Source organism: Cyclospora cayetanensis, unplaced genomic scaffold (assembly GCF_002999335.1).
Source record: "Cyclospora cayetanensis isolate NF1_C8 unplaced genomic scaffold, CcayRef3 CcayRef3_contig_205, whole genome shotgun sequence".
NCBI lineage: Eukaryota > Apicomplexa > Conoidasida > Eucoccidiorida > Eimeriidae > Cyclospora > Cyclospora cayetanensis.
In genome coordinates, this window is record NW_020312154.1 from 1 (window position 1) to 12502 (window position 12502).

General features: G+C 48.2%; 1 protein-coding gene across 1 annotated transcript; it reads right to left on the reverse strand.

The window, feature by feature from the left end:
• Window positions 1-2020: 2020 nt before the first annotated feature.
• LOC34620944 (calcium-dependent protein kinase 15) lies at window positions 2021-8619 on the reverse strand. The gene is made up of 10 exons (XM_026337836.1): window positions 8476-8619; window positions 8120-8189; window positions 7895-7965; window positions 7642-7701; window positions 3906-4059; window positions 3553-3635; window positions 3306-3431; window positions 2735-2860; window positions 2438-2586; window positions 2021-2120 (listed from the first exon to the last, which is right to left on the reverse strand). Exons 1-10 carry the CDS (start codon window positions 8617-8619, stop codon window positions 2021-2023), a joined length of 1083 nt encoding a protein of 360 aa, XP_026193621.1.
• Between the last annotated feature and the right edge of the window lie 3883 nt (window positions 8620-12502).

Genomic DNA, 12502 nt, shown 5'->3' on the forward strand with positions numbered 1-12502 from the left:
GAGAGTTCGCATATGTACGCAGCCGAGTAGCGAGCAACTAAGTCGCACACCGTTCCTACACTCTTTCCCACACGCGCTCTTCCGATCTCTCTCTCTCTCTCTCTCTCTCTCTCTCTCTCTCTCTCTCTCTCTCTCTCTCTCTACCTACTGTATACGCAAGAAACCCAATAGGTAGAGCTTACTTCGATCGCTTGAGAACATCTCGAAGAGTTTCTAGGGTTAGTCGGCCTTCTCCCTTTGAGTCAAATTTATCAAATATTTCTCGCAGCTGTTCCTCTCGCACCACTATACGTCTTGCAAGGAGAGTCGATATGAATTCATTGTAGCCTACGACGGGACATTCAGAAGGAAGACATCCAGTGTGCGGTGCGTGTATGAAGCATGCGCAACAGAAAAATGTAATTTTGGAGCAGGCGGAAGCACGCTTCTCTGCTTGGCGGCTGTTAGGAAGCCGAGGAGGCCCAGCGACTTAAGCTGCGTTGATGGACACATACCGATGTGGCCCTGCTGATTTGCATCGATGGAATTGAAGATTTGTTCTAACTCGCTTTCAACAACTGTATATCCTGCTTCGCGCATACCTAAGGTCCAAATAAGCACACATGGAGCACTCTGAAAAACATGAGCACCTGCGATGCAGATTTACTGTAGCAGGAAGTTGCATTTTACAGAGATTTCACATGCCCGGGAGTGGTGTTGCCAAAAACACAAGCTTTGACCCACTCTGTTTCAATTCATCTACAGTAATCGTCCCTTTGCCCGTTCTATCCAATGCCTCGAACTTCTTCCGGAGTTGAATTATGTCGGTCTCGTTCAACTCCTTTGCGAGTAGCTGGAGCACGGCTTGCTTTAGCCTGTTCTGTCGTTGCCAAGAACGCAGGCCCTCAAATACAGACGGCGTTAGCTGAGAGGCGCAAGTGGAACGTGTTGCAAGCAGCCTGCAAGTATGGACACACGGGGAAACCGCATTTAGTGGAAGACTGCACTGCGATGAAAGCAATCACAGCGTTTCTTTCAAGTGCAGCATGCGCTCAAAATCAGGGCGACAAGAGGTTTCTAATTTTGTAAAGTAAGTACGATGGCCATGCACATGAAGGTACTGCACTTCCTCGCACAAATGGAGCACGTGCTGTAAAAACCGTGCTGAGTTGCAATGTCGCTGCAAGTGATAATATGGGTGGTAACGCATATGCTTGCCAAGAATAGAAACCAGGAAGCCACTCAATAAAACGGAATTCAAGCCCTGCATGAGACATGAACTGTGGTCAATAACGGACGCACGTGAACCACGGATGCTCTAAAGCTGCCTGAGCAGAAATGCGTTTCCTTGGATTCTTCTGCATTAGCTTCTTCAGAAGGTCTTTGGCCTGCAATGTGACACACTGCCAGGCCTCACCTGCAGCACCAGATACCATTCTGTGTAGAGGATGGATACTTTCAGTGATGCATGAGCTATTTACAAGAAAAACAATGCGAGAAGGTACCCTTGGGGTGACTGGTGTGTACTGTGCTACGCACCACACATCGAGGGCTCCTCTTGGAGAATCTTGTGCTTTATTGTATGCTCGTTGTCCACACCCGGCACAAAGAAGGGGTGGTAGCCGGAAAGTAGCTATTCACCACATCAAAGAACTCAAATGGAGCACTTTACATGTTGGTAGGCATAACCACAACGCTCCTTCCCACACAGGCAAACATTGTTGGTAGCATGTAAGCACCCACTCACACTGAACCATACCGTTGAAGCACGCCATAAGACACTTTAACGCTCTCCCGACGTCACGTAAGCACAATCTGCTTCGCCAGTGTTTGTTTGAACACGGTGTCAGGGCAGGGGGAAGCACTGGACTTGGGTTCTATAAGGGAACAGGAGCAAGAAGCGGTTTGGGGCACACGTGAACACTGAAACTGAGTACTGAAAGAGGTTGAAAGCAAGGAGACGCTTTTTGCCCATGCAACATTCGCCAAAACTTGACGCACCTGAAACATAATGATGCCCACAGAAAACAAATCGCATTTCTCATCGTACTGCCCTCGGATCATCTCGGGGGCCATGTAATGTGGCGTCCCCGCACGCTGCATGCGGACTCTCCGTACATACCTGAAACCACAAATCGGCACTGGAAGATGCAGGTACAGAGGAACCGTAGGGAAATTTCGCATCCACCAAATCTTCCTGGTCTTATCCGGTGTATGCACGCGGACAGCGGCCGTGCCAATGCTTAATAGGTAAACGTCTCGGCATACTACTTTGAAACAATTTTGAAACACCCACACAATAGCGGCCGAAGAGGGTAAGAAGGAAGGGGGAGGAGGTGCCACGAAGCAGGAGAGGCAAATTCTTTTTAGCATAAAAGCAAAAAGCCCCTTTCTACGGATGGCATAAAGGGTGTACGAGAAGTAAGCTAACTGATGCTGATAGGGAAAGCACAGCTACAGAAACAAGTACCAAGGGATGATATGCTTTCCGCCGATGATTGGAAACAGCTTGGCAAAAGCAGCAGTGACGCCAGAACGTCTCTCCTTGACTTCCTTTGCGGTCTCACGGAGCCGGTTCACAGTGCCGCTTAACCCAAAGTCGATGACCTGCAAGTTGAACACAAAAAGAAAAATGTAATCATGGTGTGACGCTCACGTGGTCTTCAATAGCGCCAGGTAATGGGTGACCACACCCACTTCTGTGAGTGGAATCCCTCAGGAAGGTCTTCCCCTTGTCTCTACCCCATTTTCTCACCTTTAGCGGCGAGTCATCAGATGCATCCACGAAAAGTATGTTTTCCGGCTTCAGATCACGGTGAACAACGCCTCGCTCATGACAGTAGGAACAGGCTGAGAGGATTTGTCTCATCCAGCCGCACATCTGCAAGGCTCACGAAGCGAAAAAGCAAAAAATGTTTACAACACGCTCTCTGCTCAACAGCATGAACACAAATAAACACAGCGCACCCTAAGCCGCAAAAACGTGACACAATTGCATGTGTTTTTTCAAGATGTGCAGCATTTAGAGAACAAATATTGTCCCCCCTTACACTGTTTTGTTTCATTTAAGACCCGGGACCAAAAATCTAAAAGCACTTTAATGAGATGCTCAAGATCCGGCAAAAGAAAAGATGAAATCTTCAAATAATCCACATTGAAGCGCTGTTGGGGCTATTGGATTGCCTCTTGCTTCTATCAAGTACAGAATTCTCGTGCCCTCCCCAGCCATCTCGTGTATGACTTGTCTGACCCTGCAGCATCCGATTTGTGAAAAAGCCAACGCTGCCTGTTCTACAGCTCTTTACGATGAAAAAAAGACAGCTCACCTGCTCCTCCGTAATTGGGCTTCTCATAACATCATAATGCTTGACGATGCGATCAAATAAGGGCCCTCCCTTGCACAGTTCAATAATGAGATAAATCGTGTATCCGTCTTGGTATGTTTCGAAAAGCTGCAGAGAAACGACGAGATATGAGAGATTGGAAGCACAAGTGGGCGCAAAATTTTTGATAGATACTAAAACGCAGCCAGAGCAAGCGTGACCATTACTCTGTAGATTACCAACTTCTCACCTTCATAATATTTGGATGATTTAGCGCCTTTAACAATTCCACTTCCGACTTTATAAGCTCCCACTGTTCTGGGGACTGGATAGCTGCTCAAAAATGAAAAAAACATGCAGTCCACAGCTGTGCAACCTTGACGAAATAGGTCAAATCGAGCTCCTAGGAGCCTTGAGCTTCCCTTTATTCACGATGTGCTTCTTAAGCTACACTGTTTCTGCCTGTATTTCGTAACGAGGTCGCTGATATTAAATTACCCACTGAAATCCACAGCCCTTGAGCCAGAGTTGCAAGCACATTATTTCAAGTGCATGAGAACAAAATTGATGCTGAAATACCCGAACAGTCCGAACCTGGCGTACCAATAGTTTTGCATGCTCTATTTGCAGCAGTTTTCCGGTGCGTAACTAGTTGAACTTTGCCGAAGCTTCCCTTGCCGACGACTTTACCGAATCTGTAATCCCTGAACACTTGGCATACTCCATGGTGCGCCGGGTACATGATATGTGATGCCAGCTGCATTCACAGGAATAGGACATGATGCCTGCTTCCAAGTAAGAAACAAGCTCAGGCAGATGGTGGAGAGCGAGTCACACGACAGCCACTAACTACTGTCAATACTCACGTGACAATACAGGGTTAAGCAAGCCTCTAGACAGCCAGACAAACGACTGGCGCCTGGGAGGTAAAATGGAATCTCAGAATTGACCAACGCATCTACCGCGATTCATGAATTGACACGGTACTAAAGGTCCCCCCGATAAGGAAACAATCACTGACAGACTTCTACAAGATCAATTCTTGAGCATCTGCCCATACATTTACAAGGCCCCCCAAGAAAATATGTGAGCATATGCACTTCATACATCACAAGGCCCACTAATGCGTTGCATCAAAAACAACAGCCAGACAGAAAATTTCGTAAACGCACCAACACAATATTCGCTTATTCGTCAAGGCGTAATCACTAGAATGACACTGATACTCTTTTGACCCCTTATTCGAGAGTGTTCACGGCGTATAAAAGATTCCGGAGCAATGAAGACTTTACCTGGACGCTTTGGTCAGACAGAGAGCCCCCTGCAGCTGTAACGCTGAGCTTGGATGGGTCAGAGGCTGTGGACGCATCCGTTTGTAGCGGGCCTGAAACCTGTAGTCAAAGAACGTGCATTGCCACCAACTGCAGACTTTGAAAACACTGAAGCTCTCATTCCCTAACACCGTTGCTGTGACTGGGCAAGTTTGTATGCATGTATACATGTACGTATGTCTATATGTATGTATTTATGTGTACATGTATGTGCGTGAGTGTGGGTGCCTTGCAGCCTAGAGTCATTTTAAAACGGCCTGTGGCCATTCGCTATGTAAAACTGGTACTTTTCCTACAGATAGCAGCAGGCACTACTTGCGTCCGCGCTCGACGCCACTAGCATCCAGTGAATAAGCAAACGTTAGACAAATGCGGCATGGTGGCCAAAAGCTCCGTAGTGGATATGCCACGACCCCATCCCATATCTATGAGCCCCCTTAAGCCCTTGCTGCAATCCATAGATAGAGTGCGAATGCAGCTCTTTCTGTCCGACAGTTAGAATCCTGCTCGCAGCCTCTCAGGAGTTTAACTGCGTTTCGAGGCTCCTAAAATCACGATGTTGGGCGCAGCGTTTTACGAGGCCCCCGCACAGCCGCAGCACAGAAGCCAAGAGCAGAAGCTGGTTTCTTCCTCGACAGGCTTTTTCTCATTTTCCGCAGGAATAGGCTCCTGCTTTGGCTTGTCTTGGCCTGTAGAACACGCCTTTTCGGAGACAATAGAGCAGTCCTCTTCAGAGGGCGGAGGTTTGATTACTGGGAACGCGATCAGGGACAGATGCTGGATATTCGAGCCAGCGGCTGCCTTATTGAGGTCCTCCTGCTCCACAGACGCTTTTACTTGGGAGGCAGCATGGTAGCGGCTTCTGTTGCTAGGCGGGGCTTTTTGGTGGGTTTCTGCGTGAGATCCGATGCCTACTTTTTCCCCAATAGAGTGAACTGTCTTGTCCACCCCTCCCCTAATCGTAGCGGCAAATGCATGCAGCGATTTCTGGGCTCTGTGCGACAGAGTGTCTCTCTTTGCCCTCCCAGAGGTTGAGGAAGGGGCTGGAGCCACGTCGGAGAGCCTTACGCCCGTGGAATCCCCCGCTACCCACGAAGCTGTCCACTCGGGTTCAATCAATTTACTGGTGGCTCGGGTTGTGAGGTTGTCTTGTTGGCTATTCCTCGCGTGAGGGCTGGTTGGGTCGTTAGATGCATCTAGTGGGGTGTGCCGTGCCGGATGTGGCAGGAAGACAGAATCCTCAGAGCTCTCCGAAAAGCAGCGCTCGTCATCGACGACATCTCCATCCGCAGCAGCAGCGACGGCGTCTCCAGCGGCACCAGTCAAAGGGTCTGTAACCCACTTCCTTGACACCTTGGGGAAAAAGGTTCTGCGGGGAGAGCAGAGGGTGGCTGGCGATGCTTCAGGGCATGGCAGCGTCAAAAACAATTGGGGTTGAAAAGAAACAACGTCGACGGTATCGCGTTGCAGCCCATCCCATCTACCGCTACTTTGGCCGCGGCTTCCGATGCAACTCGGGTGTACAGACACTGTCGCATTGCCGAGTCCACCTTCCGCAGCGGACTCGCGAGCCGTTCGTTGGGCTGCGGGAGCTCCACATCTGCTGTTTCGTTCATCATGGAGAGTCTGCATAGTGTGCATCCCTCCCGCGAGGCTTTGCCAGCGCAATGCCCCCTGCCAAAGGTGCTGATGCTGAACGTGCTCCATCGCGTGTGGTGGATGCAGGTCTACCGTTTTTGAACGCACCAATTGCAATGAAATAAATGCAGTGGCACCTGTTTTACAAATAAGACTCCCCCTGCTGCTGACAGCAGCACTGCAGCGACTTGGGGCATCAATCGTAGCAGGCTGGACATGAAGGCTCCCACAGCGGCAACTGCATCTGCTGCATCCACGAGGGGCCGCGGTGGGAGACTCTGATGCAGAGCTGCTCCTCATTCCTGCGTTGAACTTGGGAACTGGCTGTTGCCCTTCTCTACACTGGCAAAGCTGACGACGCTGTGTAGCTACAAGGCTTGCAGCAGATGCTACACAATTGGGCGAAGCACTTTCTTTCCTCACGACTCGCGCATCCCCCAAACTCCGAATATCGCCTCCACGCACGAAATTTAAGCTTTTGCTGAAGTTTCTGGATATGCTTTGGGGAACTTTTGGGTGATATCCCGTGAGCTGAGGATCAATCATTGACAGCAGCAAGTTCCCCGTGACTGTATGCTTCCGGTCTTCCAACGCTCTTCTATTGAAAAGCGATGCAGCTTTTACAGCACTTGAAACGGATCTCATGACCAGCGGCTTCACAGGCTCTCAAACCTTTCATCCGCCATGGTGAATAAGCGGGCAAAAAGAAGGTGCAGCTTTGGGTGCCCCTGGGTAATGCCACTCATGACTATATTCTTAAGTGGCTATTTCAATCACCAGTAAATACTAGCAGCCGCAAAAATGCAACCTTTCCTTAGCTATGGCAGTTGCCTCTTTACAGCGCCTTCGCGCTCTGGAAAACAAGCGAAAAGATGCCACTAAAGTAATCGTAGACAAAATCCTAAACTAAGCTCGCACGGAAATTCCATTCCAACAAAGGGGTAGGCAAACCCATACCTGCAAAAACCACCCAGGCAAGCAAGGATATCTCCTGTTGAGACTTTATGATGGAGCAAAATTCATCGATTCTCGCCTAGCGCATGCAGCAGTCATATATGATAATATGCCGTTGAAACACCTGGTGTCCTCCCTTTAGCGCCTCACCCCCTCCGAAATGCGTGCGAACAATGCTGGATAGTAACCCCGCATGCATTTGCCCCGCAGTTCACACTGAGTGTCGTTGTACCAATTTATAAAAGTCATCCCAAATAGTACATTACCCTCTAGTCCCCCAGTTCTGCAGGAATGCTTGCAAGGGTCGCTGCCTGAGGGCTCTTTGGGGCACTAATGGGCGGAATTCATCCTATTCAACTGGAGTTTATGGAGGTGTTACGCCGATCACGGGGATGAAATAGCGACTGTTTGGGTACCTGAGGCTGAGGTCTCCGTTTGCTACGTTTGAGGAGCTTCTCGTAGTGGTGGGCGTGATACTACGAACAGTTACACACGGCGGAAGCCAGATACTTCTTACGAATAACAGCATATGCACAGGTGGAAAAGCCTAAGTAGGTGCATTTGTAGTCATTAAAAGGTACCCTGCAACACGTGTGGCGTGATGCGCATGAACCACACCAAAAACAAGCAAATAGGTATGGAAATGAACTTGACTAGAAAGACAAGCACCTGGCGGACTATGTCTTCAAACGCCTCACGATCGATTTCCCCATCTTTATCGACGTCATAGTTCCTAAACACTAAAAAAGCAAAACGCACGTCAGCAGCTGCTAATATGCTGTAAATAGTTTGATCGTAGGTAAAGCAAAACAGAAGAAACGAGCAAAAGAGCATACAGCAGCATCGCAACCATCACGTATGCAGTTTTCGCCACAGCCGGTCACTAAGTCTCACCTGCAGAGTACCAATCACGATCTGGTAGAGGCACGACTGGCTGCAGCCTCTTGAAAACGAACTCTAGGCCCTAACACACCCACACAGACAAAATACCACTAGCCTCTCCAGGTGTAATGTTCTACGCGAGCTAACTTAAGAGCCAATGAGCAGTATATTCCCTGCACGCACAAACCTATGCCCGATTACCTCCAAGAAGCAATCGCCTCACTGGCTGCTCTGAAATACTTTATGCACCATGAGCGGGGCAAAGAGTTCCTGGCCAGGGTCAAATTGGCAAAAACTGGAGTATCCAAAAGCAGCGTGGCTATATTTCTACCGCAGCTGTGCAAGCGCGTGGGGCGGGAATGACTCACAGTGCCAGCTTGCATGAGGTTGACGTGATTTTTGCCGTGGCTGATTCCATTAAAAGCCTCATCAATAAGTCGTCTTATCATCTGGTCGTTATCTTCTTCGAAAGGGTCTGCAATGTGGAGTTTTCCCTTATCAAAGGAAGACATCCTCGGCAAAATACGTGTGCCTGTATTGTTCACACCGCCTAGAGAACAGTTTGAAAGGGGAGACAAGGGTCAGACGTAGATATGCACGAAGGAAGTTGTGAAGAGATATAACGCTTCTCGTGCAATGGACTTCCAGATTCCCCTCAACACCAAGACCGCACAGTCCGCAATTTCTTCGTGAGCCACGATTTTATGAGTGAAGACGGGAACGGTGGAGTGAGTCAAGTGCAAATGACTCTATGGCAACAGAATTTGAGCTCGGGTGCGACGCCTAGGCGGTGTGGAAGGACGCCGTGTGGTCCTCATTGCCCACGTAGAGCAGCATGCTGTGTTTTCTGTGGGCTTGATGTAGAATAAAGTCCAGGGGTGCACAATAGATATGGCGCCACTGAACACGAAGGATCACCGCTACGGTCGACGTCCACACAGCGGTGCAGTAAAAAGTGGGGCCATCAAGACGCGCTATGCACTCTGTCTCACCCTAAAGGTCAGCAGGGTAAGTCGCTTAAGTCATTTCAGGCTGCCTTGCCACTGTGAGGCAGTCTAGCTTGTAAAGCGAAGACCTCCCACGAGCAGCAGCTGTTGCTGCAAGCGTGGGCAGCTACTGTGGAATGCACGGCAGTGCGACCCACTGCAATATTTCAGGGACTTGGAACAAATTCCATGAAGATTTTACACTTTCTACCGCACATTATGCGCTGCCGCCCCAAAACTCTGCAGGAACACGCCGAAACGCACCCTGGCGTACCATGTGACCTTACACACTCACGAACCAGCCGGTCAAAACAAGAGGAAAGTCACCAATGCACGAACATATAACTAAGAAATATCTTGTTGATTCAGAACTCGGAGGGAATGAATATCTGAAACCTTCGTAATTCCAGGTGTGAATGAGGGATACTCGCAAATGCAGTATGCCGTGTTCATACGGTCACCAACCTCCTTCGTGAACCAGCGTTGAATCAAGACATGACAGCTCAAAATCTTGTAGTGTTTCACCACTTCAAGCGTTACCCCTAGCATAATACGTGTTTTATAGCCCTTATGAGGTGGAAAGCAATGTTAAGGTCAGTGTGCGTGGATTCTAATCAACGCCGGGACCGGTCCTATTGCAGTCAATTTACTGCGCACCTTACCAGTACAGTTGAAAATAAACCTGGTGGTTAATTGCCCATATAATAGATGAATGAAGAGGATAATCAGCTTACGTGGGAATTTTAGGCCTTAGTTTTGCCATTTAATATGCTAGACCAGTGCCGCGTTCTGAACTGTGTGTAGCGGTTTGTCACAAGGTGAGCAGTTACTCTATTTAAGGGGGGCCTTTAAGTAAGCCTTAATTAAGGATGAAAACATGGTCAGCTAGCACATAAGTGATGCTCGCTGCGAAGAATCGTCACCACATTACAAGACGCACAAATGTTGAACCTCTGATTAGTTACTGTACACGACTGTCCGCTACTGTGTGGATTACTCACGATGCAGCTCCGTACACCCCTGCAACCATTCCTTCCCACTAGGCCGAGAACCCTGCGCCTCTAGGACGAAGAGGGAAAAAGGCTCTTGGTTGGTATCTGGGCCAAAGCATTCCTTCACGTGTTAACTGTTTTCAGGCCGAAGGTCGCTTGCTGGAGGCCCTAATTGGAGCGCTATAGTCTAAAAGGATTTAGAACATTTATACCAAGCTTTACCTCATTTTGTCTGGTGTGTTTTAAGCTATTTGTGTGAGACGCTGCTCCACATCGCCAGGACTTGTCCAAACAACAGCTTCGCCACTTTCTACAGCACTAGTTACATGTAGCTAACAATCGAGTAAAAATTGATAAATTCGGTTTCTGTAAAAGACTAATAATAATTATTGAGCGAACAATAAAATGGAACGCGGTGGGCGTGTGTGTTGCATGCTCTGTGCAGCTAATTATGAGTGCTTAGAGCAATTACAAGGGAAAGCTACGCAAACCACAGCTATTATTCCTTCATGTTGTTACCCTGACGGGCACTGCCAGAAGAACAAGGGAGTTTTGTCCGTAAAGAAAGCTTGGTAACCTTCAAGCTATGTGTGTATTGAGTAGGTAGCTAAAGGTTTGCTTACGGAAACCTTATACGGAACAGCACTTAGTTGCCGTTCTAGTGGATTATTCCAGTGCACAGTAACGTTCGTATACATTGTGGATTCTGTGGGCGGAAATTTCCAATTTCTTAATGCGGTAATAATATATAAGTGCGCTTTCCTGCTTCAACTTTGTCAATTTTCCCAGAGCTTTTACTTGGGCTGATCTTAGCTTTTCACAATGAGTCATGGCTTAGGTAAGGGACTTAATTGTAGTATTCCCTGTTGGCACACAACTGCCTCCCCAAAAAAATAGCCACTGTTGAAATGATAATCGCTCCAATAAACATGTCAAACGGAACACTCGTTTCTCTTCGTATACGGGTTAACAGCGAGGTATATCTGCAGCTGGCTTATCAGATCTTTTACAAACTATCTTTCCTTCTTGCTGTCATCCTTTTCTGGTAGACATAAGCTGGTAGACGCATACGTAATCATTATGTCAGCTGACAAAAATCATTCCTTTCTACCAGGTGTGGACCTACTGCGTTCGCGACAGCTTGCAGGCTGGCCTCTGTCGCGCCAACAGGTACTGTGCCATTTCCAGCTTTCATCATCAGCGCTTAGTTGCAGGCTCAATACAGACTTAATCTAAGGATTATTGCGTGTCCTTTTGAAGTACTCTTTTCATTTCCTGCCGCTGCGCGTTCGATTTTTCTGACAGGAGGGAAGAGGGGCAGCTAACGTGGGTTGACCACCCAAAGCCTTCACAGCTAGTTGCACGTAGCACTTAGCGCCCCCTCACACATCATTGCGGCCTCCTCTACCAAGCCAACAGTACTCTGCAATAACTAAAATGTCTGAACAGAAAACCCAACAAGGCAATTCTTTACTAATTTTGAGTTACACATGACGTGTAGTAGAATGTGTTTATGCATAGCTGTTGTCCCCTACAAAAAAGGTCTCCTCGATTGAGGCGCTAACTTTGCTACCGAACACCCAAGATGAAATAAGTGCAAACACTCTATCGTGTGGCTCTTCTTTCATTCTACTCGTTGCGGAGATAGTTTGGGCTTCCCTGCTAGAATATGTGCGTGGTAGCCTTGCCTCCAAAACAGTGTCCTCTTTAACTTCAGCAAGAATACTAATATGCAGAGCAGAGAGCAGATCATCGCATTTTTTTCAAGACATTCAATGCAATCTGTTTAAGGCACTAGTCCCTTTGGTTACACCTGGCTGAGAGGCAAGCTACGGGAACCAGAGCGACTTCGTACTTCAAGCTCTGCATATATCCTCAACAACAACACAGAACCCAATTGCCATTAGGTGAAACGCGTACTGCACAATTTCAGGTAGGCGATACTGGTGTCACCTGATGGATTCACCTCATGAAGCCACGTGGAAGTCGTCCTGAAAAGATGCACTGGGCGAAGCGCGTTCTAGATTTTCTTGCTCACAAACTCGGTACCGCGCCTACAGCTTATTCTTTTGCAGAGAGTAAGTCTGAAAACAAAAATAGCAATAAAACTGTATCGGCATTGGTGAGGCGTAGTGGCTATACTTTGCCTCAGCCCGCAAGTGGCGCATGCGCAGTCCACAATGGGATGGTCAGGAGAGCAACGAAGCGCCCGATTCTGTGTTATGCCGAGCACCTTATCTGATAATATACTTGGATCTCCCATACATCTTTACCTAAAATTGATTCAACAACATCATTATGGAAGGGCGGGGTCCAGGTACTTCCTCATGAGCAAGGTGTACGACGCGGCCTTCGGCAGGGGTGCATGCACGCTTTCTTGCCTCTTGGGGTGACTTTGTCGGGCTGTATTTCGCTCA

Excerpts from the sequence above, each read along its gene's own strand:
- LOC34620944 (XM_026337836.1), bottom strand. The coding sequence starts at position 8,619 with ATGTCTTCCTTTGATAAGGGAAAACTCCACATTGCAGACCCTTTCGAA. Across the intron at positions 7,966-8,119 it reads TCGTGATTGGTACTCTGCAG|TGTTTAGGAACTATGACGTC; the intron begins GTGAGACTTAGT and ends TTGCTTTTTTAG. Across the intron at positions 2,861-3,305 it reads GCCCAATTACGGAGGAGCAG|ATGTGCGGCTGGATGAGACA; the intron begins GTGAGCTGTCTT and ends TGAGCCTTGCAG.